This window comes from Aedes aegypti, chromosome 1, assembly GCF_002204515.2.
Source record: "Aedes aegypti strain LVP_AGWG chromosome 1, AaegL5.0 Primary Assembly, whole genome shotgun sequence".
Classification (NCBI taxonomy): Eukaryota; Metazoa; Arthropoda; class Insecta; order Diptera; family Culicidae; genus Aedes; species Aedes aegypti.
The window spans coordinates 102,270,858-102,294,927 of record NC_035107.1 but is presented as its reverse complement, the minus strand read 5'-3'; the positions used below and the strand labels follow the sequence as shown (position 1 = coordinate 102,294,927).

At 36.8% G+C, this 24,070-nt stretch overlaps 1 protein-coding gene across 1 annotated transcript in view; it reads left to right on the top strand.

Moving 5' to 3' along the window:
* The window catches only part of LOC5580070 (obg-like ATPase 1), an 88,192-nt gene extending 64,567 nt beyond the window's left edge, over positions 1-23,625 (top strand). The window contains exons 5-6 of the mRNA XM_001654773.3: positions 5,884-6,059; positions 22,664-23,625. Of these exons, the coding sequence (XP_001654823.1) occupies positions 5,884-6,059; positions 22,664-23,314 (827 nt within the window). The 3' untranslated portion in view covers positions 23,315-23,625. The remainder of the gene's footprint in view (positions 1-5,883; positions 6,060-22,663) is intronic.
* The last annotated feature ends 445 nt before the right edge of the window (positions 23,626-24,070 follow it).

The following is a 24,070-nucleotide window of genomic DNA, read 5'->3' as shown; positions in this document are numbered from 1 at the left end:
ATCAGCACTAAATAACGGTAAAATAATGATGTAGATATGTACAACGGTACTTAAACAACCGAAAAACATGTTATTATTGAATATTTTGAGAAAAAATCGCTTTGGGGGGCAAACATGTCAGTTACTCCCCTACTATACTTCAGAAACTACTACTGGTGCCTCATTTTAGTTTATTATTAAGAGTTTGTTGATGATGTTTACATTCTTATCAATTTCACTCCAATAATTTTTGTTTACCAAATAGGTGGCACACTTGCCCCAATAAGTATACATTTCAACCAAACTGGATTTCGTGTGTAAAAATAAATACTTTTTTCGTTCAAATGCCACAATAAGTTATACATTTGATTAGTTTCACGCTGTACATCGTTAGAAAAATCTGTTAATAATTTATCTCTCACCATGCTATTTAGAAACCACGAAATTTTATAAAAATCCACTCAAATTTGGTTGTTTTTGCTCAAGTCGATGTAAATACGTGAAAAATAGAGCAATTTTCATCATATTTTGATCATTGTACTATAAGGGAACACAGCTAAAAATATGTTGTAATATTAAGTTTATTTTCGTATATTTGGAGCATCAAAATAAACCTAAATTTCAACGACCAAACCATTATTTTTCAATCGAATTCACTTTAAATTTACACGATCATGTAATATTCAACCATTTTTAGTTGAAAATTGAATGTATATTCATTTAAGTTTACATGATGCTGTAAATACACACGAATTTGATTTATTTTTACAGTAGACTTCAGATTACATGGCATTGAAAATTAAATATTTGTTTCTGTGAACATATTGTTAAGCTCAAAGAGAAAATATATATTGTAGTTTTTATAACCCCTGCGGCACACTTGCCCCAAAGTCCGCTTCTAGTTTGACTAGTCCTTGACGCCCATGACAAGATTTTGTATGGATATTTACAATTTACAGTGAATTCTTCCAATCATCTTCAACAAATTTCTTTTAAGTTCATTCATGAATTCATGGTAATATGTCTGATGGATAACTAAATAGCGAGCTCTTTTAGGTACTCTTGGCCAGATATGTGTTATGTTTTTGATAATATCTTTGATAGATTTCATGGGAGAGTCTATCGTGTTTTGTGTAAAGCGAGAGAAGAATTGGGTGTACGACAATATATCGTTAATGTGAATTTTAATGAAGCTTTAAGCAAATCCACGAGCAAAGTGTTAGTTATGCGTAAGATTGGAGTATCAACTTTTAGAAGATAGTGAATATATGCATCATTAGGAAACATTAATGAGAAATGCCATTTAATTTCGAAGTCGTAGCAAATACTACGACTTGACTTGAACATTTTGGCTCACTATTGACAAACTGGACAGCAGCTTTTAACGGTTCCAGCTAATTTGGTGAGATCTTTCCACTTTCTACCACATATGTTTATTTTATTCATAATACATAAACTATTTTATTGATTATATGTCTAATGTATGCATTTTGGGTTGGGAGGGACCATCAGGGCACCCGATTGAAACGAGATGGATAGAAAGAGTGAAACTGTCAACTTCCTATCGCTAACATTTCGTGGAAAAAGGGCGGGCTCTTCTCCATATCTATTGGGTCTTTCATGCAAGCAAGGGCTTGATTGTACGACTGTTTGTGTGAACTTACTTTTGGAAGGAGATTCTTTTTTCCCTGCGGGTTTCGTGTAAGGGTCTCTGCTTACGGGTCCGCATTCGTGTTTGGCCTTTCAGCCAGGAGTATGATTGAACATAAAGAGTTATACAGTCTTGAACAAATTGTTTTGTTAGAAAAGACCATTGCTACCGGTGGATACCTTGCTACAATAGATGGCAGCTCATATCATCATCATATCTTTGATAGATTTCTTGGAAGATGCAATCTTCGATTGATGGCTAAAATTTCAGTCAGCTTCATAGGTGAACAATAATATGTATTTGGAGATATCGTTTTCTTTGAAAATATCTTTCCTTGGATCCAACATGAGATTGGCCAGATCAAGAATTTCTCCAGAAACCAGCCATGGGACATGTCTAACGCATAATTCCGAAGGCATTCTTAGGCGGTTAGCTAGTCTAAGTTTAGATGCACAGAGCTGAAATTTGTTTATATAATTCCAATATCTTCGTGAACTTCCTTCACATTCTAGGAGGTAGATGGTTTTTTAGATATTGCAACAAATATTTTAAACCTTGTTGTCCAAAACTCTTTCGAAATTCTTTTTTTTTTGTATTTTATAAATTCAATTTAAAGTAATTCGTGAAAAAGTTTGGTCAAGTCCTCCACCTTTTCTATTTAAAAAAAAACGAAAATATCAGTTATTGAAAACCAAATTTAGTACTTTATTATTATCTTTCCTTTTTGCCGATGATGGCTCTATCGTCCTTTCCTTGTATCCGTTGATCCTTGCCGCTTCGATTCGATATATTCCAGTTCCCTAGTTTTTTCATCTTCGCTGCATCCTGTAGACCATGTGGTGAAACACTGCCATCTTATGCTGGAACGAATGATTCGATGTGTAGGGGATTACTCGCAAACATTTCAAAAGGGCACATCGACATTGGTAAACATTGGCTTTGCAAGTAGCTGTTAAGCACAATTCAACTCGATCACGCTAACCAATACTACTATCAGGAAGAGCTAACTTCAATCTATCTGAATCTGAGTTGGCTCAACAACAACGTTTCTGAAAAAAAGGCTCAGGACCTCTTGGGCCCTTTTCAAATGTTTGTCTAGATTTATAGGCTTCCTAAACTGCCCATAAATGCATACCAATCCCACTAGCACCCATAAACGCATGTCAGTCACATGTTTGCTGGATTTCCTATTCACATGGGACAATTATGCGTTTATGGGCAGCAAACCAGTGCACCTAAGAAAAACGCTATAAAAGTCGTGAACACTTTTATGATTTATTTACTCCAAATAAATTAAAAATGCGATGTTTTCGCACCCAAATTTGCACTCAAATGGTGCAATGAACTATTGATAATAGTATTATGTACATACATTGTGTTTATCAATTTTTTCAAATATATGGTTAATATACGGGAAAATGTACGCATGATATGCGTTTATTTGCTCTTGAATGTACGAGAATAAACGCATAACAGTATCAGTGCTTACTATGATGCATCGGTCTTCACATATGAATTATTTTTGTTTTGACAGTTTAGTGTCCGCATTCAAAGTCGCGAAAATGTCTGCTCTGGATTATTTTAAAAGTTATGGTACTTCTGATAGTTCCGAGAATGAATGCAGGAATTTGGCCAATGGCAATCCGTTGAACAATGACGCGGGATCTGAAGACAACTTCGCTGGCTTCGACGATAAGGACGGTTGTGGCAGTAATGCTGGCGGCGATGGCAGCTTTCAGTTTCCATCGAAAACGTACCCTGAGCATCGGGTGAGCTATTTGAAATCGTTGGATGACACTGAATATACGACGCGGACGAATTAAATAGACTTTGACGGAAGTTATACGGCCGTTGTTGAATTCACCACTAGAATTCAGGGAGTCGTGAGTTCGATTCTCACTGAGAAGACGTGTAACTTTTTCGCAAAACTTCACATCAATTTGTTCATTTAATCCAAATGCAAAGTATATGTAATGTTTAGCTTTTCGGTAGTTATTACCAGGTTGTCGTTGTTTGAGAGGCACTTTAACCCGAAGGTCATTCGTCCCTCATTTCCGGATCATTACCAGATACTTTATTGTCATTACACTGTCTTATTGCTTGCTTAACACCCTTGTCATATGAAAAAGTAGGTATCCGTTGTCCGTTGTATCATGTATTATCATATCCATACTCCGCTCTTCTGACTTTCTTTTTCTGTCACCAAGTTCTGTGAATCAGGTGTTTGTCGTACTACCATTCCCACCTCTTGATCTCCTAATGTTTGTTCTTCAAGTTACTCCCGTCTATACTTTTGTACCTTTCGTCTAGCTCGTCGAAGCTTTGCAGGATACATTGAGCTTCTGGTAGCTTTCGGATTTCTTTAGTACGGTACAGCAGCTCCATCTTTTGGCACTCCGCTTATTCTAAGTGACGGATTTGCTGTATGAATGGATATTATTCCACGTTTTTACAGCATTGCTGTAAAACTAGGAAGTGTTATCCATCGATCAGAACGTGATCGATTTGCAATTCTGTTCTGCTGCGATCTCCAGATAAGTAATATAGATGGCTGGGCTGAAAGTTGGTGTTACGAATAGCCACATGTTTCGTTTTGAAATCTCCTCAATTAATCCTGAGAATTTAAATCTCGTAACGTGTGATTTGGATGAAGTTGAGAGACTTCCATTTTTACGCACTGATCCTCAAATCGCAAGTCCTTTTTTGTCGTTTATTCAATTTCTTTCTTCTTTTTCATCTTCTTCTTCTTCTTCTTCTTCTTCTTCTTCTTCTTCTTGGCATTAGCGTCCCCACTGAGACGAGGCTGGCTACTCAGCGTAGTGTTCTAAGAGCACTTCCACAGTTATTAAGCTTTCTTTGTCTAAGTTGCCATTTTACGCATGTGTATATCGTGTGGGCAGGTTCGATGATACTCTATGCCCAGGGAAGTCAAGGAAATTTCCATTACTAAAAAGATCCTGCACCGACCGGGAATCGTACCCAGACATCTTCAGCATGGTTTTGCTTTGTAGCCGCGGACTCTAACCACTCGGCTAAGGAAGGCCCCTCATTTAATTTCCATCCCCGTTGAATAGTACCAAAATGCTCAGATTCGTTTGATTTTCGAAGATGGTGATTACAGTTGAGGTAAGACGAAGTTGAAAAACTTCCATTTTTACGCATCCATCGATCTTCAAATAAAAAGTCCCTCTTTGTCGTTTATTCAAATTCCATCCCCGTTCAATAGTACCAATTCAGAATCGGGTGATTTTCCAAGGTAATGATTACAGTTGAAATACAAGACGAACAAAAATTTATGTGGTACAGTTGAGTGATGTAATCCGAATCGCCTCAAGTCATAAATTGTTGGCAATCGCACATCTCAATCGAAAAATATATCAATTTTCAACGCCTTCCATTCCATGCGGAGATCTTTTGATCGAAAACCACCAACGCCGCCCCAGGAGAGGGCAGAACGAAGCTTGTTTGATTTGCAGATCTTTCGTCTCGGAAGAAAACCGCAATCTCTTGGTTTTATGGACCATGAAAACGGCACGTTCCCACAGCCATTATCGGTTCCGGTCCGGAGCCACGCCGCGGTCGAATTGCGTTTGTCGCTTTTGAGCGCGCGAGCGAATTCGCTATGGGTTTCTTTCTACTTATGGGCAAAGCTGCCCAATAACAACATAACTGTCCCATATATATATAAGGTAGTCATTGAGAAGATGTCGTCCAAAAATTTAAAGTTTGTCTCCAATTTGATAGTATTGGTATGCAAAAAATATGAACTTGATCACCATTCAAGATTTGCAGATGCCATTGGGGATGAAAGTTCTTTAGAGACTGATATACTATTATTTTACAATATGGGATATAACACGAGTTTTCCATTGAAATGATATGGGGGTTAAAAAATCCACATGGGACGGTTATGTTTTTATGGACAGAAAAGTCGCCGCCGCCAGGGCTGCCATTGGTCACTGATGATAGTAATTTCCAGTGAGAGAAAAAGCAACATTTTTACATCGTTTCAAATTGATTATGTTTCTAGGCTCTCTAGTGGATCGGAGAAGGGGGTGGTTGGGATGCGAAGAGAAAATGGTGAATGTGCCGCTCTTTGGCGGCTCTGTTGGTCTTTGATCTCGATCGTGGATTCCAAACCTTCTGCATTTACCTATTTAAATATGATCTGATTTTTCGCTAATGGCCATTGCTGTTGGGATTAGTTTTGTGAGTAGATCTTAATGGTTAATCTTTCTGTTTTTGCTTCCTAGGTGCATTCGACGATCCGGATGTGACGCACGTCGAAGGTGAGGTAGACCCAGTTCGCGATCTGGCCATCATTGCCGAGGAGCTCCGTTTAAAGGATGAAGAAAAGCTGAATATCAGCTTGGACAAGGTTGAGAAGCTGGTCACTCGTGGCGGAGACAAGAAAATCAAGCCCGAATATGTAAGTAAATTGCATTTGAAAGTTTCTATTTAAATGATTTCAAAAGTCATACAAAGATTTTACAGTTCGACTTTATTTTCATATAAGAATGCGCCGCCTTAATGGTGAATCAACCATTTCTATTGTAATCGCCATTCCCGAATTCAATTAGAAATTGAAAGTGCCCTTCCCCATTTGGTGTAATCCCGGGCTCATTCTATTAGTTCAATTAAACGCCTCTTATGTCGGTTGTCATAACCAGCAGACGAAAGGTAAGACTCATTCAATAAATCACGCGGTCTGTATGGGGGTGCTGCTGCAGCAAACAAGGCTTTGAATGTTCCAAGAAGCAGCATGAATGGAAATAGACACCGTCTATCCCGTGTCTTTCTAACACGTTGTTGTTGGTTCCTTGCATCGGGTTCCGATCGGTGTGGTTCCCTGCCGCTGATGAGATGGCGTGAGCCATGACACCAGGAGACTCGTGTTGGCCAGCCTTGTAGTTAATAATAAGCTCATTGTTGCGGCGTTTTACGAACGATGTGGATCTTCTCGCTGCCATAGTCAAGATTGAATCACCACAATCACTTTGTAGCTGCACACATATTACTCGTGGCCAATGCCTATGATTAGCCGGGGATGACTGTCGGAAAACGGTCAGGTGGGTGGTCTAATTCAATAAACACCTCTAATCAAAAGTTAAATATCTGCGCCGATTGAAATTCAATTTCCATCCGTTTCGTTTCGTTGTGTGGTGACGCGAAGAGAAATCATCGGTTTTCGATTTTCAACAATCATGGTGACATTTGACCCCTGGTTTTGATGTGTTAGGTATCGAGCAATAAAACGTGTTTTCGGAGGAAGAATGATGTACTATCCTGTGGCGCAAGCTATTATTAGTAGTAAATGATAAATGAGAGAAATTTCCAGCTGACGAAGCTTGGAAGACCTTTCTCCTAAATGTTTGGGCGCGTCGTAAAGAATTGAGTCATTTGAATTGATTTTGTTAATTTTACAAAATTCTGTGCACGCAATCAAATCAAAGGACTAAAGCTTGTCAGTGAAAGAAATAATACGCTAAATAACTGATATTGAAATGAATTTTGTTCATAAAAACCAATCCAATGATTGGTTGCGTATATGCAGATTGCGGGGCAATCATGAGAACAATTATTGGATTTGTCCTAGGGTCGGTGTTCCCTTAGTGGACAGTCCCCTATAGTCGCAGTTTTTACGGCCGTTTTGCTATAAACCTTTTCAAAACATTTTTTGACATAAAGGCCAGGAGCTATTTATCTAAGTACCATTGATACACAGCTTGATTTTGTTCAAAAAATGATCGAAATAATTAGTTTTTGAGCTCCCTTGCGCCTATAGTAAACCTATTGTTCCTATAGTAGCACTACTGAGAGAAACTATTTTTTATTTCACAAAATAATTGATAAATTCAGAACTTTTTTTACATAAAATGAAAGGTTTTGATCCACACTTTGTAGTAAAAATATAAAAGTTTTGTAAAAATACGGTTTGATAAGTATTTTGCCAACGCCGTGATGCTAAGTAGCACTAGGAACAGAAATTAGAAATAGTGCTACTATAGGCACATGCATTCCTATAGTGGCACACGCGATAATAAATGCAAACATTTGAGTTTTCGTAGTTTTCATATTTTTCCTACAAAACCAAGATAAAAAGCTTTCAGATGATAAAAATATAATGACGATAGCGTTATTTTTCGATTTTATACGAATTTTTGTTCTTAGCTATGCGGCTATTGGTACATCGACCCTACTACAAACCAATTATGTTTCTATCAACGATGGGATAAATACCAATTTTGCTTATTCGACGTGACTGAAAAATTGCTAACGAGGCTTGCTTCTGATTTCTTCCCTGAAAATTGCAATTGTTGATTGCAATGTTCAAATCGTATGCTTTGACTGAAGCTTTGACTTCGCACGCTATCAAATGAAATAGTTAGAAATGTTGTATGACATAGTGAAATATCACATTTGAACATGTCCTATTCCTAACAGAAAATTGCAGGCAGGGCAAAGTGAGTACCCCAGTGGGACATGATGAACAAGTCAAGGTTTGTAAGGGTTATATGTCGTTGAATGTAGTTTTAATATGCTCGAGTATTTATTGAACAGTTTACAAAAAGTTGAAGGAATGACGGGGCTGAATACATAGGGTATTGTGAGATCACCGGTCATACAAGTTTAAATTCCTTCCCGTCCACGACTTTTTTGAGGGTTTTAGATTGGAAAAAATGTTCTAAATAAAATTTGCTTGAACAAAAGTTGCTGGCAATTGTCTAAATTTATTGAAGTCATAAAACAAGTTTTAGTTTTAAATCAATAGCAATTCGATTGTTTATCAATAGTTACAGCATTGGATCAACAAATAGGTTAAAGATGCTAAACGCATCAAAATTAAAGCAAACAAGTAAGGAAAGACCACTTTTTTACGACCGAAATTCAGATTAACGACCGTTTTTATAAATGATCAATATCTTAAAAAGTATTCAAAATATAGGGTCATGATGTTCAGCAAAATTGTTCAGTAGAATAAGGGCTAATGTATGGTGGTCATTGAAATGCGAAATTCTGCCACAGGCGGCGCTAGGGAGCATCGAAATTTTGTTTTTTGATATCTCAGGATCCTGACCACTTAGAAAGAGGGCGTCTTCGGCAAAGTTGTTGAGTAGCTCAAGGACTATCATTGTTTGAGCCATGAAATTCGAGATTTTGCCACCAGGCGGCGCTAGTGAGTATGGAACTTTCGTTTTGCGGATATCTCAGGATCCTGACCACTTAGAAAGATAGCGTTTTCGGCAAAGTTGTTCTGTAGCTCAAGTGCTATAATTATAAATGCTATGAGATTCAAAATGCTGCCACCTAGTGAGTATGGAACTTGTGTTTTGCGGGTCTCTCAGGATCGTGATCACTTAGAAATATGGCGTCTTCGGCAAAGTTGTTCAATAAATCAAGCGCTATCATTATGAAATCCATGAGATTCAAAATTTAGCCACCAGGCGGCGCTAATGAGCATGAAACTTTCGTTTTGCGGGTTCGAGATTTTGCCAACATGTGGCGCTAGTGAGCATGCAACTTTTGTTTTGCGGGTCTCTCAGGATCCTGACCAGTTAGAAAGAAGACGTCTTCTGCAAAGTTGTTCTGTAGCTCAAGTGTTATCATTATTATAGTCAAGAGAATCGAAATTTTTCCACCAGGCGGCACTAGTGAGAATGCAACATTTATTTTGCGATTATGTCAGAATCCTGACCACTTAGAAAGATGGCGTCTTCAGCGAAGATGTTCAGTAGCTCAAGGACTATCATTGTTTGAGCCATGAATATCAAGATTTTGCCACCAGGCGGCGCTAGTGAGTATGAAACTTTCATGATCACTTAGAAATATGGCGTCTTCGGCAAAGTTATTCAATAGCTCAAGCGCTATCATTATAAAAGCCATGAGATTTAAATTTAGCCACCAGGCGGCGCTAGTGAGATTGAAACTTTTATTTTACGGATATCTCAGGATCAGTGTCGTAAAAATTCAGCCGAATGATACCCGATCTGTGCGAAAACGAACCAAAACAAACTCCGTTAGCATGAAGCCAATCTGACTATGAGTGCGAATGCGACGAGAAAGAGAGTGGGTGCAACACACGCACACATTCAGTTTCACCCACTGTTGGTGTCATTTCAAAATTCAATTTCACCTAGAGGCACTGAAACTGAAAATTGAATATAAAAAATTACAAATGAATTTTTTGGTGTAAGAAAACGGCAATGTGATGCCTCCAGTTGCTGAATCATGATTTTCTTTTAATAAAAAAAATACAACTTTTGCAATTTGCGGATGTTGTTCTGGGGTATTTTAATGGAAATATTTTTTTTCACAAGCGAAATTGAATTTACTGCCACCGAATGTCAGTAGGTGGGTGAGAATTAGTGTAGAAAAAGTAATTGAAAACTGAATGCACCAGATTCGTGCATGTATTGTCAAAAAAAAATCACACAAAGAAGAATTCAGCGAAGAGTTTATTGGAAAAAAATATCATACTCACTAGTGTCCTCTGGGAGCACAATATTGAATTTCATGGCTCCAACAATGATAACATTCGACTTACTGGACAAGTTCGCCAAAAGCGTCATTTTTCTAAGTGGTCAAGAAACCAAGATATTTTTGCAAAATACAAGTTTTATGCTCACTTGCGCCACCTAACGGCAAAATATCAAACCTTTTGACTAGAATAAACATTTTTCCGGAAACGCCATCTTTCTAAGTGGTGAAGATCCTAAGATAACCGCAAAATAAAATTTCCATGCTCACTAGTGCCACCTGGTGTAAAAAATCTTGAATCTCTTGACTAGGATATTGATAACCCTTTAGCTACAGAACAACTTTGCGGAAGACGTCATCTTTCTAAGTGGTCAGTATCATGAGCGCCGCCTGGTGGACAAATCTCGAATCTTTTGACTATAATAATGATAGCGCTTGAGCTTCTGAACAACTTTGCCGAAGAGGCCATCTTTATATAAGGTCAGGATCCTGAGATATATGCAAAACAAATAAATAGTGCTCATTAGTACCGCAAAATCTCAAATCTCCTAGTTAGAATAATGATAGTCTTTGAGCTACTGAAAAACATTGCCCAAGACGCCATCTTTCTAAGTGGACAGGATAATGAAATATCCGCAAAACAAAAGTTTCATTCTGACTAGCGCTGCCTGGTGGCAAAATCTCGAATCTCTTGGCTTAAGTAATGATAGCTCTTGAGCTACTGAACAACTTTTCCGAAAACACTATCTTTCTAAGTGGTCAGGATCCTGCGATATTCACAAAACAAATGTTTCATGCTCAGTAGCGCCGCCTGGTGGAAAAATATTGAATCTCTTTACTATAATAATGATAGCCCTTGAGCTACTGAACAACTTTGCCCAAGAGGCCATCTTTCTAAGTGGTCAGGATCCTGAGATATCCGCAAAACAAAAGTTGCATGCTTACTAGCACTGCCTGGTGGTGAAATATTACTTGAGCAGTGTTGCCAGCTACGATGAAATTTTGAACCCTTCATGAAAAATTGGATTACAGTTGAAAAATATTGCTATGTTGCTAAGCATTCTATTCATTATTCAAGTTGTATGATTTTGATGTTTTCTCTATTACTCTTAAACAGTGTTGCCAGCCACATGAACATTTGTGCTCCGACTGACTGTATGGCACTCAACACTACCTTAAACTTTGGTGAACCTTCCGTATCGTTATCTGCATATCACAATCCTATATAATTGGCTCTTTTGATATCAATCGAGCAGTGTTGCCATCTATTACCAAAATATGAAAACTTGACTGGCCATCTCGGATCAGTATTTCCACATCTAGACGTTGCATTATCCAAAAACATAATTATAACCCTGATTTTTAACGGTCGTAAAAATAGGTTGGGGTGTATCATTAATGTTGTAAATATACAAACCAAAACATTATAAGAAAATAAAAGTCGTAAAAATAAGACCTTTGATTATTTATTTTAATAAAACAACAATTTTAAGCAAAACAAATCACAAGATTTGTTGAAACATGACGATTCGATAGTTTTCTGATGCTCCCAATAAGTTTCCAAGACATGGGTAAAATTTAAAAATTGTTTGCCTAGCCAAATGTTTTATAGCTTGTGAATATTTATTCGGACTTTTTAGAAATGTTTTCTTGTTTATCCTGTTATTGTTGATGTTGTTCCAAAAATAAATCATGCTTAGTAATAAAGCATACATTGGTTAATAAAAGTGCTGAAGACACAAAATTGCTCAGAATAATATTTACGCTGCAAATAAATACAAAAGATGAGTGTCCAAAGTAGCCCCCGGAATCAAAAGTAGCCCCGTCCGACGGTATACTATTTTAATTACAGGGTATCCATCCATCCGGGAAATCCGGGAAAAGCGGGAAAAACCCGGGAATTACAAAAGGCTGGGAAATACCCGGGAAATTGTAGAACACACCGGGAAAAACCGCTAGATAATTTCGATAAGAAATGCAAAAAAAGTTGCTAAATAGATAGATTCCTGTTAGTTTATATAATCGAGATCCTTGAAAAGTGTTTAAGTAATCTGGGATTGTTGACAAGGTTCTTAATGAGATGCTTTATGAATTTCTATTATGATTAGTAGCACATTTTTCATGAGATTTGGAAGAGTTTTGGCGGATTGTTCTTGAAATTTTGGGAAAATTCCTAACAATTGGTAAAAAGCTGAGCTGAAACATTTTGGACACAATCAATAAGGATTGTTTTTTTTGGCGGATTTCCGGATGAACTGATTCGGATTTTGAAGAAGCTTTATTTGGATTTTTAGCCTGAATCCATGTTCTATGATCATGAGGTCCCTGATGAGATTTTGAATGGAATTCTACAGAATTACAACGAATTCTTCCTGTCATTCGCAGCGTATTGCTTGTGGGATCCTCATGGATAGTTTTTTTTATGGATGAATAAATGGCAAGTTCTTTTGGGCATTCTTTTGTTTGTTTCTTGACGACATTCCTGGCAAAATCTTTGATGGATTCCTGGGAAGAATCTTCTTTGGAGTTATGTCAAATGATATTGGTGAGATTTCGTTTCTGCCATAAAGATCTGTACTTGTATTCAACGAAAATTACACCCGGAGATAGGTTGGCTTAGCCATAAGGAGCATTGTCGATTTGAGATCTGAATTAAGATAGGTACAATTCCAACATTTTTCCAAATTTCTATGAATTCTAGTGAGTGCATGGCATCCAACTTATTTTAACCCTTTCGATTGAAAATATATACTTTATACCTTATATAGGTTTGACGGATTCCAAAAGCAAATGCGATTTTTTGACAAAAAAAATGGATTGGTATATTTAAATAGTCAAAAATCTGATCTAAGGGAAACATTAGCAAACTTGCAGTTCTGACAATCCATGGCAGTTTAGATAGTACAGGATCTTTAGTGTTGGGCTTTTAGCTGTTTCAATCACAGAATTTCAAGATTTTCTTAATTATTTTTTTCATAGAGATCGATTTTTAAAAGTTGGCTATTTTGTATAACAAAACCAAAAAATGGCACCTGTTTTGATTATTTTGTTATGACTATATCGGTCATGCGACTCAAATATAAAGGGAGTCTGTAGAATTTTTGCAATTGATCAAATGAATAGGCGTCGCAAGGAAAGATTGATATTTTATTAGGTGGTGAAAATTTAACAAGCCATCGGGGAACCAGTAAGTCTCTAAGCCTACACATCTATTTTTTTCATCATTTGCATAAATCTTCTAACCGGCTAACGAAATAATATATAACAATCACGGTCGATACTTTCTCTATGTTCTGTATTGAGAACTTAAAATTTGACATTCAAAAGCAACTTGGATTTTTTTAAATGCGTCTGAGATTTAGTGATTAAAATCAAATAATCCTCTACACTATTTAATTTACTATTTATGAAACTGCAATGGTGTTTGTGATAGTCCAATGTTTGACAATTTATAGGATAAAAATTAAATGATATTTTGATGTTATTAAACAAAATAGAGTTTTTGATCGGTAAAAAAAAACCTTTTGCTCCAAACCATGGTTTAAAAACGAATATTTTGAAAGTCAAATCAAATTTGAAAACTTTCCATTAAAAATGTCTGAAAATATGAAGGCACTGTACCATGATTTCAACCGGTTTTAAACTTTTAGACACCCGGGAAAAATCCGGGAATTGGAAAACTAATTTTGAATGGACACCCTGTAATTATGATTCGTGGTTTACGGCTAACCAGCCGAGTGGACATTTTAACAACTACCGAATAATTAAACATTACATATACTTTGCAATTGGATTAAATGGAAAAATTGATGTGAAATTTACGAAAAGGTTTCACGTTTTCTCGGTGAGAATCAAACTCGCGACTCCCTGTTCACTAGATAGGGCGCGTTACCCCTACGTCGGTAGAGGACTCATAGACGCAGATGTTAACCTGGATCCGATTTCAACTCAATAATCACGTGGTCCTCTTTCGCAAAACGCACCTCTTTCGAAAAAAAATAAGATGCCCATCCAACTGATTACTCATGCTGATTTTGATTCTGATCATGTCCCTGTTACATTTCAAATATCCCATGAAGCGATTCTCAATCCTATCAGATCCACTTTTAATTATTTTCGAGCCGACTGGACTATATATGAAACATATATCGACACTAATCTTGATCTTAACATTTCTTTAAAAATAAAACTTGATATTGACAAATGATCTTAAAACTTTAACAAATTCCATTGTTAAAGCCAGGATTGCAATTCCAAAATGTGAAGTAAAATTTGAATCCGTGATTATAGACGGTGATCTTAAAGTCTTGATCTGGCTTAAAAACGTGAGCTGAAGGCAACTTAAACGCACTCGCGGTCCTGCTATGAAAATTATATGGCAGGATTTGCAGAAAGAAATTAAAAAACGATTTTCACAATTAAGAAACAAAAATTTCTCAATTGGACCCTGGCTCTAAGCCCTTTAGGAAATATCTAAAATTTTGAAAAAAAGCCCTCAGAAGCCAATATCGGCATTGAAAGAGGAAAACAAGTTACCCAGGACTTCAAAAATATTCTCAAGCAAGGAACGTTTTCGAAAATTCCTGGGAGACCGATTTGGAATAAGTGAGAACTAAAAAAAACAAATATATGAAAGCCTAAGGGCGATGAGGGAATTTTCTACATCCTTATCAAGAAACTTCCAGAAAGTAGCTTATTATTCTTAGTTGATATATTTAACAAATGTTTCCATTTGGCGTATTTTCGTAACATATGAAAAATTGTTGTACCAACAAACCAACCAACCAACCAGGTTGTACAAACTTTAAAACCAAACAAAAATCCTGCAGAAGCTTCCAGCTATCGTCTTATCTGCTTGATTTCCTCCATAAGTAAACTTTTTGAAAAGGTCATTTCAAACAGTTCGGATTACGACATAGATATTTGACCACTCACCAATTTTACGTGTAACAAATTTGATTCATATACATGGACATTTGACATAGAAAAAGCATTCGACAGTGTTTGGTATGAAGGCTGGATTGTAAAATAAAAAATAGTTTCCAACATACATTGTTGGAATTATACAAAGTTATCTGTCAAATCTACACTTCAGGTTAATTATCAGAACTCCAGGTCTGAAAGACTTCCTGTAAGAGCATTTTGGGACCAATATTATATAATATTTTCACATCTAACTAACCTGAGTTACCTCAGGGATGTCAAAAATCTTTGTTTTCGGATGACACAGGCCTCTCCGCCCAAAAACGAAGCCTGCGTGTCATCTGTAGTAGATTGCAAAAGAGTTTTGGTGAAGATTTCTCCTAATGCTTCCAAAACTCAACTAATAATATTGCCACATAAACCTCTTTATTTGAAACCTTCTAGTAGACATGTTGTCACGATAAGAGGGGTTCCAATAAATTGATGTAGTAGAGTATCTAGGAATAATGCTAGATAAAAAATAACTTTCAAAAATTTCAACATCTGTACTCACTTATTGACAAAACATCAAAACTTTGTCGTAAGAATAAGCTTTTGAACTTCAAACTAATTTTCCGGCCGGTCATGTTGTATGGTGTACCAATCTGGACTAACTGTTATAATACCGCAAAACAACTCTACTCTACTCTCTTTTGCAGTCTAGTAGTTCAGACTACTATCAAACTATGATAAGGCCTGAAATGCTACTAAATGGTTAAAGTGAAGAACGAAATAGTTTCATTAAAACGTCCTCATTCCCCATTTCATTTTATCATTCCCTGTCACATAATTGCCACACATATGCTGTCGATACTTTTGTTTTTGACACTATCACTTCTATAACCGATTATCATTCATGATCTTTCGTTATCACTTTCCACTATCACAGCTGAGTGATTCCAAGCAACAGCACCAAAATTTGGTAAATTTTTTAATTCATTTTTTTCTATTGAGCTGAAACTTTGCACAGTTTTCCAGTTCCATCTAAATCGTCATTTTCCGATATCAAATCTTCAAGTTGAGTCACGACTAACTTTTCAAAAGGGTGTATGTGAAAATGGTTCAAAAATATTCAAAAAGCTGCACAGCAAAAACGGTTCGTTCGATTGTTAGACAACTAAAGAAACAAAGTTAGACAAGTAAATAAAGATTCCAAAAAAAATACACACAGTAAAAAAAATTTTTTTTTGCATTAAAAAACATAATTTTTGACACAAAAACTCAAATATCTCAAAACCCTATCGGAATACCAACGTAATTTTTTGAGGGAAAACGGTCCATTATATTAGCTATCTACCATAAAAATTTGGAGATGGTAAACCAATAAACAAAAAAGTTATGACATTTCAAACATGTCACAATTTTCACATTTAGTAGAAAAAAAAAATTTTTTTTCGGTGTAAATTATTACGGGAACCGCAGTTTGTTGCTGATTTTATTGTTAAGGGCCTTGCGTGAATTAAACAAGTCGTTTTCATATATTCATTAGTATTATGTATATTATATGTATAAATATTATGTATATGTATAAATATTATATGTATATGTATATATGTATAAATTAAAATGAATTAACAGATTACACAAAAATAATTTTTTTTTTTACCAGGATATTTTTTTTTAGAGTATGATCGATGAGTTTCTAAATGTTATATATAAACTTTAAAAGTTTTGGATTTGGGTATGCGTTATGAGATCATGAAAACATTTTATTAATACTTATTTATTTATTTATTGTTATTCATTTTTTTTACAATAGCATCATTATCAGTACAGTTCGAGTATAGTTTTGCTTTAATTTTATTTTCTGACAATGGAATGAAACAGTGAAATTTTTGGGTTCCTTGGATCGTTTTCGCGTTATTATATTGCTCGCTGAGCTCTGATGCCGTTAATTCGTACTCTTCAGTAGTAGTAAAACAAAATGATAATTTTGGTAAATCTTCTTCTTTTCTGCGATTCGCCCAATCAAATAGTTCTTTTGCAGTTTTAATTGGATGCTCACGTTCTTTGGCTAAACTTGCTCTTGTGGCCATGCGCTTTATGGTTCTGCATCAATTCCGTACTTTGATTTAAATTGACATAGGCTCGAAAAATTCTTACGGTTTTTGTACTGCGATGCTGCTCCATCAGACATGAAATATATCTTTCTGATTTCTTTATCCTTATCAACGCGTAAAAAGTTAATCATTTTGGCAATGAACAAATTTTCAGATACTGAGTCGTGTCTTAAATCTTCGGAAATTACAATAAAACTAAAATGTTCAATTTGCGTACTTCCATTGAAATAAATAACGAATGGATGAATTGTAGCTTGTTGTACGTTCCAGTGATGGGACTGCACTTCATCTTGCAATACAAAGCTATAGTTTTCAGAAAAATCACAAATGACTAAACATTCACCATCTTGTAATGTATTTTTCGTATTTTTTAAAAAGCGGGATTGCTCTGTTTTAATAAAGTCGTGAGGAATTAAACTTTCTAATTTCAAGCAAAAAAATGACACAAACTCATCTACAGGTTTAACAATAGTTTCTAGGTCACACCTATCCGTGGTCACCCATTGCTCAAATGATAACTGATCAATATAATTTTCTTCAAACTCAGCGAATAAAGTATTTTCCAATGATGAAGAATCTGGACAATCCGAACAAGATCGTAGATAGCAATTTGATGTTGTATTTTCACACAAAAGACTACCAGTTAACATTTTAATATCCTTTGATAAATTGATTCTTTTCAAACTATGTAAGATTAGGTTAATCTTTTCGTGTGTTGTGCACACACAAACATTATGTGTTCCTGAATTGGATAGAAGCTTGCATTGCCTTGGACGAAGGCTTGCAAATGAGGAAAAACCTACCTTAATATTTTCGTTAATTTCCTTGAAGCGTGTATACGCTTCTTTCAAAGTAGTCATCATTAATCGTTTTTGGATTGCTTGACGCTTTCCATTTTTTTTTACAGATACATAATCTTTTTGGCCAGGCATAGCTCTACTTACGTCATCGTCTTCAAAATATTGAATTATTTTTTCTTTTGTCTCATCTGTTAATGAAGTACTCGACCTAGCATTTTTGATTGCAAGACAGTTATTTTTGAATTGTTTTGCCTCTTTTGCTGTATTTCTATTGGTTTTGAACTCATCAATGGCGTCTTGAATAGACCACGAGCTTGGCAGCATCGACAAAATCAATAATTTTTCTTTCCTTGTCGTGGCTAGATTCGAGAACCTTTCCTTCATATTCATAATTACCTCATCGTAGTCTGTATTTTCCACATCCTCAGGTCCTAATTTGAAGAGGTTCGTACAGCTTCGTTGATTTCACGGTATTTTTTCTCGGGATAATTGACGTAACCCATCTTCGTCCATTTAATCGGAGTCACTTTTATTCCAGCTATCCCTTCGTTGAAGCGTTCGATGTTGACCTTCTGGATGCACTCATCTTCTGATTGATTTGTTGAAACAGATGTCGCTGATGGTACCGTGGCAAGACTATCTGCACTTGGTACTTCTGGTAACTCCTCAGTTGTTGTCGGTGCATCTAGTAATTCCTCAGTTGTTGTTGTTTTCGAACTTCCTGCAACCTGATCCACCGATGATGTACAGATTGCCCGTTTGTCAACGTTTAAACGGCAGGACGTACAAATGCGTAAATTTGTATTCAATGTAGACATTGGAGCATAACCAGCCGCTTTCAGTTTATCTATGGTGCTTTCGGTGAGATTTCGTAGCTCTTTCGAACACTTTTTTTCTGCAAACGGCCTGCAACAGTTGAGAAAGCGACTACTTATGTTGCTCGTTAGATTTTAATAAACAAAATCACTTTTAAGTTTTTACTGACTAGTTTGGTGTCGTTTGCTTGACTGAAGAAAAATTTTACAATTAAATCTTTTATAACCATAGTGGTAGTATATTTTTAGCTTTTTCGTGAGTATGTTCATGGTATGTACCTATCATGTTTTTGATGTTGTTGAAGTTACTCGCTTTCTCCCAAATATGATTAACAAAGTCTATTCTCTACCAAGGCGGGTCTATACCCAGGTGTAATCAGATTTTAACTTTGTGGAGAAAACCAGCGCCGAGAAAACCGACCTGCTTTACGTATACTAGATCACCTGGGTATAGACCCGCCTTGTTCTCTACGAGGTAAACTTTTTGCAGGTAAACTAGTCGTATACCTGTATAGAAAACTTTTTTTGTAGCTTTTGTCTTCAATATTAGATTTCTTATAGGTTTCTTTTATCAAAAGGTTTCAACACTATTGAGAGAATTTTTCTTCAGTTACGTACAATAAAAAATATGACACTATCAAGACTTTAGATCACAACACTGGATCGCGTCTAACTTTCTAATAGATGCTATAATAGTTATGAATAATTAAATAAAATATCATGAAAACAACTTGTTAACCTCATGTGGTACCCTTAACAAAAAATTCAGCAACAAACTGCGGTTCCCGTAATAATTTACACCGAAAAAAATTTTTTTTTTCTACTAAATGTGAAAATTGTGACATGTTTGAAATGTCATAACTTTTTTGTTTATTGGTTTACCATCACCAAATTTTTATGGTAGATAGCTAATATAATGGACCGTTTTCCCTCAAAAAATTACGTTGGTATTCCGATAGGGTTTTGAGATATTTGAGTTTTTGTGACAAAAATGATGTTTTTTAATGCAAAAAAAAAAATTTTTTTACCGTGTGTATTTTTTTTGGAATCTTTATTTAGTTGTCTATCTTTGTTTCTTTAGTTGTCTAACAATCGAACGAACCGTTTTTGCTGTGCAGCTTTTTGAATATTTTTGAACCATTTTCACATACACCCTTTTGAAAAGTTAGTCGTGACTCAACTTGAAGATTTGATATCGGAAATGACGATTCAGATGGAACTGAAAAACAGTGCAAAGTTTCAGATATTTTTGAAATGGTCGATCAGAATCGACTTGCATGCCTCCGTGGAATCCCTCAGCTACAAGTTATACCACTTCCATACCAATTTATTTTATTACCAATAATTGAAGCATGTTTAATTTCATTTTTTTACTGTTTATTTAGACTACGAATTATTGCAATTCAGATTAACTTTAGACCGAAGTCCATAAGAGAAATGAAATATCACCGAAAGTTCGTCGAAGTTCGGCGTCGGCATTCTACCGAAGTGCTACGCCGACAAAGGCAATCCTTATGCGTCGGCGAAGCACCAAATTAGAATGCCGACGCCGAACTTCGCCGAAGTTTTGACTGCCGAACTTCTAATTGTCACTCGAATTGTCAATATCACTTCGAGCAGTTCTATCGCACTCGATGTTATTATGAACACTGTCAATGTAAAGGTGTAAAGAACATGCACTAGTGTTTTTGTTCAACGAAATAAGTGCGAAATGCATACTGTTATTCTGTGTTATTAACCATCACAATCACTTCAAATGCAATTTAAACAGTTTATCAGCACTATGCAATTCTTCAATTATCATTATCACCCTCACAATCATTAATTTTGTAACGACGAGTGTTACACAGAAACTCATTGAATATTCACTTTTAAGTCATATCATAGAAAGTTGGATCATGCGTTAGCTTCGAAACTTATCCACCATTGCCGATTAGTACAAAGGATGCTACAGTTCATCTAACAAACTGCAAAAACAAACAGTGGTGCATACTGAGCCCTGGCAGTCCCTCCATTCGAAGAGTACCTGATAATATGCAGAAACATTTTAAAAGATCCTCAGTCTGCAAGCAGCCGTTCCATGATAAATCTGATCCGTTAGAGGTGTGCCAAAGTATTGGAAAGGTGATATGTTATACAGACGGATATTATTTTATGGTGCACCTTCACTTTGGCACCGTCAATCCCCATGATCCAGGCCAGGGAATATCAAATATTGAATCATTGGAGCGAATATCAAATAAAATTATCAATAAATTTAGGCGAAAATCGTTACCAACTTTCATTGTCACGATAACAGCTTTGTATTGGAAAGTAAACTAGAATAGCCGATTTCGATAACGAGACGTTTGCAGATCTCTCCAGCCTTGAATACTAGACCGTAGGTACATCGCAAAAACCTTGAACTGAAATAACTGCATCCCGTTTTTATTTTTCATTGCACTACGACTGTACCCCGAGGGACTGTTTTATCGTCGCATTACCTCTTTGCCCTGTTCTTCTTTTTTTTCTGGCATTTCGTTCCTACTGGTACAGAGCCTGAGTTCTCAGCTTAATGTTATTTTTAGCACTTCTACAGTTATCAACTGAGAGCTTGCTTTGCCAATTGACCATTTTTGCATGTGTATGTCGTGTGACTGGTACGAAGATACTTATGCCCTGTTAGGAAGTCGACCGGCGGGCCTCGAACCCACGACGCTCTGGCTGATCTTGCTGAATAGCTGCACGTTCACCGCTACGGTTATCCGGGCCCCCCCCCTTTCCTCCGTGTACTTGTCTTTATTGGCCATCGCTAGGTTCAAGTCACGTCGTTATCATTATGGGGGCGCTGCCGTCGATAGTCTATCTATACCAACTACTCCAGCCGAGTGGTGAAATTTGCATCTTTTTATAGATATGATGATGATCGCGTCTCTCAACTCCGCCATTGGTGATTGCGATCTGCGCAAAGTGGTGCTGCAAGCCCGTTGGCCAAATTGTGTGGCAGCGTTATTATTGTTATTAAACGTTTCATAAAGTGTGCATGCTTCTTGTCGGTCGGTCACCACCAGACATCAGCAACAACTGGTGCAGTATCGTTTGGACTTGATCATTATAATAAACTAGAGAGTCATTCAACCCAGCCCATTGGGCCTTCGGGGGGGAAAAGATCGACAACAGTCGGGGATACTTCCTGCCTGGCGTTGGTTCTTTTACTATGACTTCCTGCTCTGATGAATTGAGCAGCAATTTGACTTGAGTTCAAGAATGAACATTTTTTTTAATTTTTCCGTAACTACGTGTTACGGCAAATAATCGGTATAGATCGAAAATTCAAATTTTGGGGCCTGTGCGATTGGTGTTTAACTTGAATAACTTCATCGTTTATCAATAGATTTTTGAAATAATTCTTCGCTCGTTCAAAAATTGAATTGATTTAATTGAAAAATCTATTGAATCTATTAATCTTGTCTTATTTCTGGCTTCACGTTCAAACTGGTACAGAGACGGCTTCTCAGCTTAGTGTTATTAGCACTTCCACAGTTATTAACCTTTACTGACATCGAATTTTTAAAATTCTGTAACTTCGCAATCGTTCGATCGATTTTGATATTTTCTTTTCAGGAAAAGCCACAAATGAGTTATTTTGTTGATTCATGTATTGCAAATTTGGACTTAGGTCCGAATTTGTTGTGGTACCTAGGGTATTTTGAAATAAGAATCATGTGAAAATTCAAGCAAACTAACTTGGCATAACGCCGTTTGGTATTAATGGCCATTTGGCATAACCAGAATAATATCTCTTCTTTCGAAATGTGCCTGTTCTGGATGAAAGTTTTTTATTCCAAATGCCTTTTATGCCAAATGACCCAGACCCTTGAAAAACTCCAAAAAATGACTTCCGTACCTAATTAATCTTCACCCATCATGTCATTTTAGGAAACGCTTCTCAAGGTCAAGGAAGTGTTGGTGGACGAAAAGAAGCATCTGCGGTTCGCCGACTGGAGCGCACATGACATCGAAGTCCTGAATAAATATCTGTTCCTGACGTCCAAGCCGTGCATCTATCTGGCCAATCTCTCCGAGAAGGACTTCATCCGCAAGAAGAACAAGTGGCTGCCGAAGGTTAAGGAATGGATCGACAAGCACGATCCCGGAGCGTCGCTCATTCCCTTCTCGGGCCTGTTCGAGCATAAACTGGCAGAAATGGAATCGGACACCGAGCGTAAGGCCTACGAAGAAGAAACCAAGTGCACCAGCATGTTGGACCGGATCATTACCACCGGGTACAAGGCTCTGCAGTTGGAGTACTTCTTCACCGCTGGTCCGGATGAGGTCAAGGCCTGGACAATCCAGAAGGGCACCAAAGCCCCACAGGCGGCCGGTCGCATCCATACCGATTTCGAGAAGGGCTTCATCATGGCCGAAGTCATGCACTACAAGGACTTCAAGGAGGAAGGTAGCGAAGCGGCCGCCAAGTCCGCCGGCAAGTATCGACAGCAGGGCCGGAACTACGTTGTCGAGGATGGTGACATCATCTTCTTCAAGTTTAACGCTGGCGCGGGTCTGAAGGATCCCAAGAAAAAGTGATACGATAAAATAGCCACGGTGATTGCTATTCTGCTCTACTTGAATATGATATTCTACTCGCAAATGTTTCTACCCCAGTCGCATTAGAGAAGAGGTGTGTGTGACGAGTTGAAGCTATGCGAGAAGATCATCTTATGTTATTTTTTTGAAAAAGCAGTCCAGGAAGCGATCGTTACATTCAATATATGCACTTCTGCCATGCATACACACATCAGATAAAAAACATCTTTGCTGGTAGGACAATATTGTGAAGTGTTTAAAAAATAAGATAAATAATAAATTATTCGTTCGTGTATCTGCTTATACTGATCATACTGATCTGTTCAACTCAATGCTTCGATCTTTCCCTAACCAAAACCTGGTAGTTATTTATGCCATATGTATTCAGTGTGGGGCTCAAAGAGCTGTTGCGAGTAACACTGATCTATTCAGCAAGAATAAACTGGTCGTGAATGATTTTTCAATGATCGAAGGACTTATTAGCTGTAAAATGTCATGAATTTCACGTGATTTTGACATTTGAATATTGCTAATATCATCGCTCCTAGTGGAAAAAGTCATCGGAAAATGTTTTTCCTGATGACCTTTTCTAAATTACTATCGGTTGCCAATATTTTCTAATGAGATATTTCGCAAGCAAGAGTGCTACAAGCATTTTAATTTTTCCAAAATTTTGACATTTAACAGCACTGCATTGGATTGGAAATTTCCTTGACATCGTAGGGCATAGAATGTATTCATGATTGTTACACGATA